Source organism: Egretta garzetta, unplaced genomic scaffold, assembly GCF_000687185.1.
Source record: "Egretta garzetta isolate BGI_Z169 unplaced genomic scaffold, ASM68718v1 scaffold105, whole genome shotgun sequence".
Lineage (NCBI taxonomy): Eukaryota > Metazoa > Chordata > Aves > Pelecaniformes > Ardeidae > Egretta > Egretta garzetta.
The window spans coordinates 477,942-482,203 of record NW_009259598.1 but is presented as its reverse complement, the minus strand read 5'-3'; the positions used below and the strand labels follow the sequence as shown (position 1 = coordinate 482,203).

Genomic DNA, 4,262 nt, shown 5'->3' with positions numbered 1-4,262 from the left:
CTGCAGCCGGGATGCTAGAGCAGAGGCTACAGAGCCCAATCTGCTGCCTGCCCGGTGCCGGGCTGCTGCTCTCGGGGAGGAAGCAGGGTCTCTGTGGGGACAGGGCCAGCAGGACCAGGCTGTGCTGAAGGCAAGGCACTGGTGTATGCCATGATGTCCATCCTCCATCCCTGGAGCTCGCTGGCCTCTGCCGCTGCACTGCCCATCCTCGGGGGCGGCTGGTTTTGTACCCTCTGCCTGCTCAGCATCATGCTGCAAAGGTGCTTTTACCTCCATGCCCTGCTACAGGAGCCTCGGCTGCAGGCTCTGTCAAGGAGAGACCTTGTGCTTGGCTAGCAAAAGCGCTCAGCAAGAAAATCTATAGTTTAGAGCCGCCGTGTGCTTGAACAGACCCTCATGTAATGCGGGCAGGGGGAGGTCCTCGAGAAGGGGAATGGCATCGCGATCGGGTGCTGGACTTCCCCCCCTGAGTCTCAGCCCAAAGGAAGGGTCTTCCCCTCTGCTCAAGTCTCCCCTTTCTGAAACAAAGGGGTGCCCGGAGGCGAGTTAGCCCAGTGACTGGGGGTGCTGATGCAAACCTGACTTCATGCCTGGGGAATTCATGTGTTTCGTGATAACAGCCAGACAGCAAACTCACTGAGCGGCTGGGAAAGCACTGGGGGTAAGGGGCGGGGGGGAGCTCCGCTGCTCGGGGTTATCGCTGCTGCACAGCACCCGGGAATGAGCTGCCCCCAGACAGACGTGCGTGGATGTACCCACCCACAGGGTGGATCTGGCTCTGCCAACACAAGCCCTGAGCATCCTCTCACAGCTTGGGCCAGGCGACCTGCTTGTTCCGGGCAGCGTGTGTCTCAGCAAATCCTTCTCTCAAAAGAAGCCCTTGCACCTGGAAACTCTTGGAGATGGACGGCAGAGAGGAAATCCCGGGGGAGATACTTTAAGCAAAGGCAGAAGGTGACAGTGCCATTCTGCCTTTCAACATGTCTGGTGTCTTCCTGGTGCCGGTGGTGTGAACTTAGGATGTGTTAATTGTCGTTAATTAGTGCTAATCATGCATACCACAACTTGTGTTGGTAGGTAGGTATGTGTGTTACAGGGAAGACAGCACAGGAATTTAGGGCTGTTCTTCCCCTCGGACGACTCATGATTTCTCAGCAGCTCTGCTTTTGGGTCAGGTCCGAGCAGGAGGTGTTTGCCCCCAGCAGGGAAAATCCATCCCCGAAGCTTCAAGGACGTTTGAAATCCTGACTCGGTGGGGACCGTTGTTGATGGCCATTTCCAAAGCCCCATCCTGCCATGGCACAGCACAGCTCCTGCTTCAAAGTTGCAAACGGGCGCTCTCAGCCCTCCCGGCTGCTCCTGGACCCGGGGCCACATCCTGTGCTCCTGGCAGATGGGCAGGAGGCTGGGCCAGCCCTGCCCCGGGGCTGGGAGATGCCCTTTGCTGGCTGACCTCTGAGGGCTTATGAGATTTGCAGACCCCAAGGACCTGCCTCGATCCTTGTGGTACACCAGGGTCCCCGGGCGCGGGGGGGGGGGGCTAACAGCAGCTGCCTGCCTGCAGCCTGCTTCTCTGTAGTGCTGAGCATCGAGTCTGACTCCACGTAAGCTCATTAGGGGAAGAAAGCGGCTTTAGAGGATGTGATGGATTTGAGCAAAGGAGTCAGGCAGGGGAAGGGGCAGAGGGGGTGATGACTGGGGGGAAAGGGGGGCTACGGAGAGGGGCAGGAGGGATGGGGTTCGTGGCAGAGCGGCTTCCCTGCATCATCAAATATGATGCTCCAGGGGCTCCTCATCAGCCATCCCGGTTTAGCCTCGTGCTGGGCCCCCCATGAAGGCACAGGGGGGTCCCGCACCTCCCTGGAGGTCCTGAGTGCCACCACCCTGTCCTGAGCCTCCTGCCAGGGCGATGCTGAGACTCAGGTCTGCTTCGCTCTGCAGACGCTGGGCACGGAGGGAGCAGCCCCGGTCTTTTCCAGCTCTGGGTAACAAACTGTCACCTCCAAAGAGCGGGGGCAGGATCCGGCCCCGCACCAAAAGCAGAGGTCGCCTGGCCACCTGCAAGCCGCTCAGCCCGCCCCGGCCCTGCGCTGGGAGCTCCCAGCCGCTCTCGTGCATGTCCTTTAAAGGCCTTCTTGCATCAAGCTCTTCCCTGGCAGCTTCTTCTGCCGCAGATGCGGTCGCTCCCCATCGGGGGAGACTCTGCCGCCGGCAGCTTGCACCGCGTGGGGCCCCGGCACCCCCTGACCCACCGTCTGCCGGCTGCGCCACGTCCCCTGACCCCCCATCCTGGGTCTGCTGGGGACCCGACAGCGCCGAGTGCCAGGTCTGAGCTGGGTGGCCCCAGCATCTGCTTTCAGCTGCTTGAGACAAGTTCAGGCAGGTAACGACCCGGGGAGCGTTTGGTAAAGTCACCGAGCCAAGGGAAAGCGCTCAGTCTGGCTTCCCGGGGGGTTATTTACGCCACGCTGGGCAAACGAGCTGTGTGCCTCCGTATTGCCATCCGTAACACAAAGATAAGGAGCTGGCTGGGCTGTAGGAAATCAGCAGGCTGCAGGGTCTGCCGTGGCTATTACAGCGATTGCTTTGCAGTGGGGACTGGCCCTTGGGAAAACTCTGATGCTCACTGATGTGATGAGTTTGGCTGATCCCTGGCGGTCGGGGGCTCCCGGGCCCCTTAGGCAGAGGTGTCAGGGACAATTTTCAGTGTATAGGCATGAAATGGGCTTGTTTTGACAGATGCCAAGTGCTGCTTGCTTTTCCACCTCCATCAGGGCTGCGCAAGCTCCGGGAGATGGGTGATGCCCCCACTCGGCATGGGGGCAAGACCATTGCCAGGCTGACTGAGCTTGGCCAGGGCTTTGCACAGGCATGCGGGGCTTCAACCAGTCCCCTTAAATCTGCTGCATTTTGTGTCCCGGCCAAAAAATAAATCTCTTTTTGCCCCATATCTGCGTGTCCGTGGGCACAGCTCCTGAGGAGACGCGTCTTGTAGGAGAGCCCTGGGCTGGGAGAGGGATTCTGTGGATTTTCTGCTGGCTTTCTCTGATTTTTAAATGTTGCAAAACAGCTTAAATGAGATGAATTCAGGAATCCATCAGGAATCTTTTATATCGGTCTATCTGGGAGCTGGCCTGGCAGGGGGGTGCTCGGGTACAGCGGGTTGCTCCTGCTCTGCACCGGGCGCTCGCACCGGTAGGTGGGTACAAACTTATCATGGAGACGAACCCATGTTGTGAGCCCCAAACAAGGATCACCCCATGGGAGGGAAACAGGGGTGGTGAGCGGGAAAGTCCGCCCTCAGCACTGCACAGAAATGGGGCTTGTAATAAATTCCTTGTTCCGTGCCTGCCCGAATCCCAGCAGCATCCTCCTGAATTGCAGCGGGCCTCCCCACCTCTTTTCCCACAGAAGCCTCCACGCTAAGCAGAGGAGCTTGGAGCTCCTGCTGGGTGAGAAAATGCTTTAAAAATATAACATTTAGAGGCGTTCTCCCATCTGCGCGCAGCTAATATGTGTCTCTCATGATAGGTGTGCTGGTCCTGGAGCCTCCGCGCTTTGCAAATGAAGCCGCTCGCAGGGCCCTCGCTGGGCGAGGGGGAAGAGGAGGCGCAGGGACTCGCCCAGGGGCGCCGGCGGCGGCAGCGGCAGAGGACGAGCTGCCAACCCAGCCCCTCGCCTCGGAGGTATGTGCACGAAGGGCTCGCCCCACGGCTCTCTGGGTGAGGATGGGACTGGGCTGGCAGTGCCAGGCAAGGGGGGGATGCTGGCTGGAGCATCGCCCCGCTCCGAGGCACCAAGCATCGTTTCGGCACAGCGGCCGCTTCTCCTGCATCCACCGCTCCCAGGGAGCAGCCCCCAGGCTTGCAGAGAGGAGAGGGAGAAGCCCTGCCAGAGCCAGGAGCAAAGTTTGGGGGTTCAAACCCTTTCCCAGTTGGGTGCTGGGCTCCAGTGCGAGGCCACAGAGGGCTCCTATATCTCCATCCCTGGCGTGCTCCAGCATCCCTGGCGTGCTCCAGCATCCCCAGCCCCAGCAAGCAGGGATGCTACAGAGCTGCCAGACTTTCTTGCACCCAGGACAGGGTTTTGGGGTGGCGAGGCCATCCCAGTGCACTTGGGGGGGGGTGGGCAAGAGCATGTGCCAAGGCCTGCCATCCCCCTGGCAGTGACATGAGATGGTGCCCAGGCTCTGCCGGCAGCTGGGTTTGTTGTGGTGCCTGCAAAGAGGCTGGGTCGCAGCGAGGGACGCTTGGCAGCCAGGG

General features: G+C 60.2%; 1 protein-coding gene across 1 annotated transcript in view; it reads left to right on the top strand.

The window, feature by feature from the left end:
- LOC118452221 (inositol 1,4,5-triphosphate receptor associated 2-like) overlaps window positions 1–4,262 on the top strand; it is a 9,949-nt gene that overhangs the window by 1,127 nt on the left and 4,560 nt on the right. Inside the window, exon 2 of the mRNA XM_035893731.1 lies at window positions 3,532–3,686. Coding sequence (XP_035749624.1) covers window positions 3,565–3,686 — 122 coding nt within the window. The 5' untranslated portion in view covers window positions 3,532–3,564. The remainder of the gene's footprint in view (window positions 1–3,531; window positions 3,687–4,262) is intronic.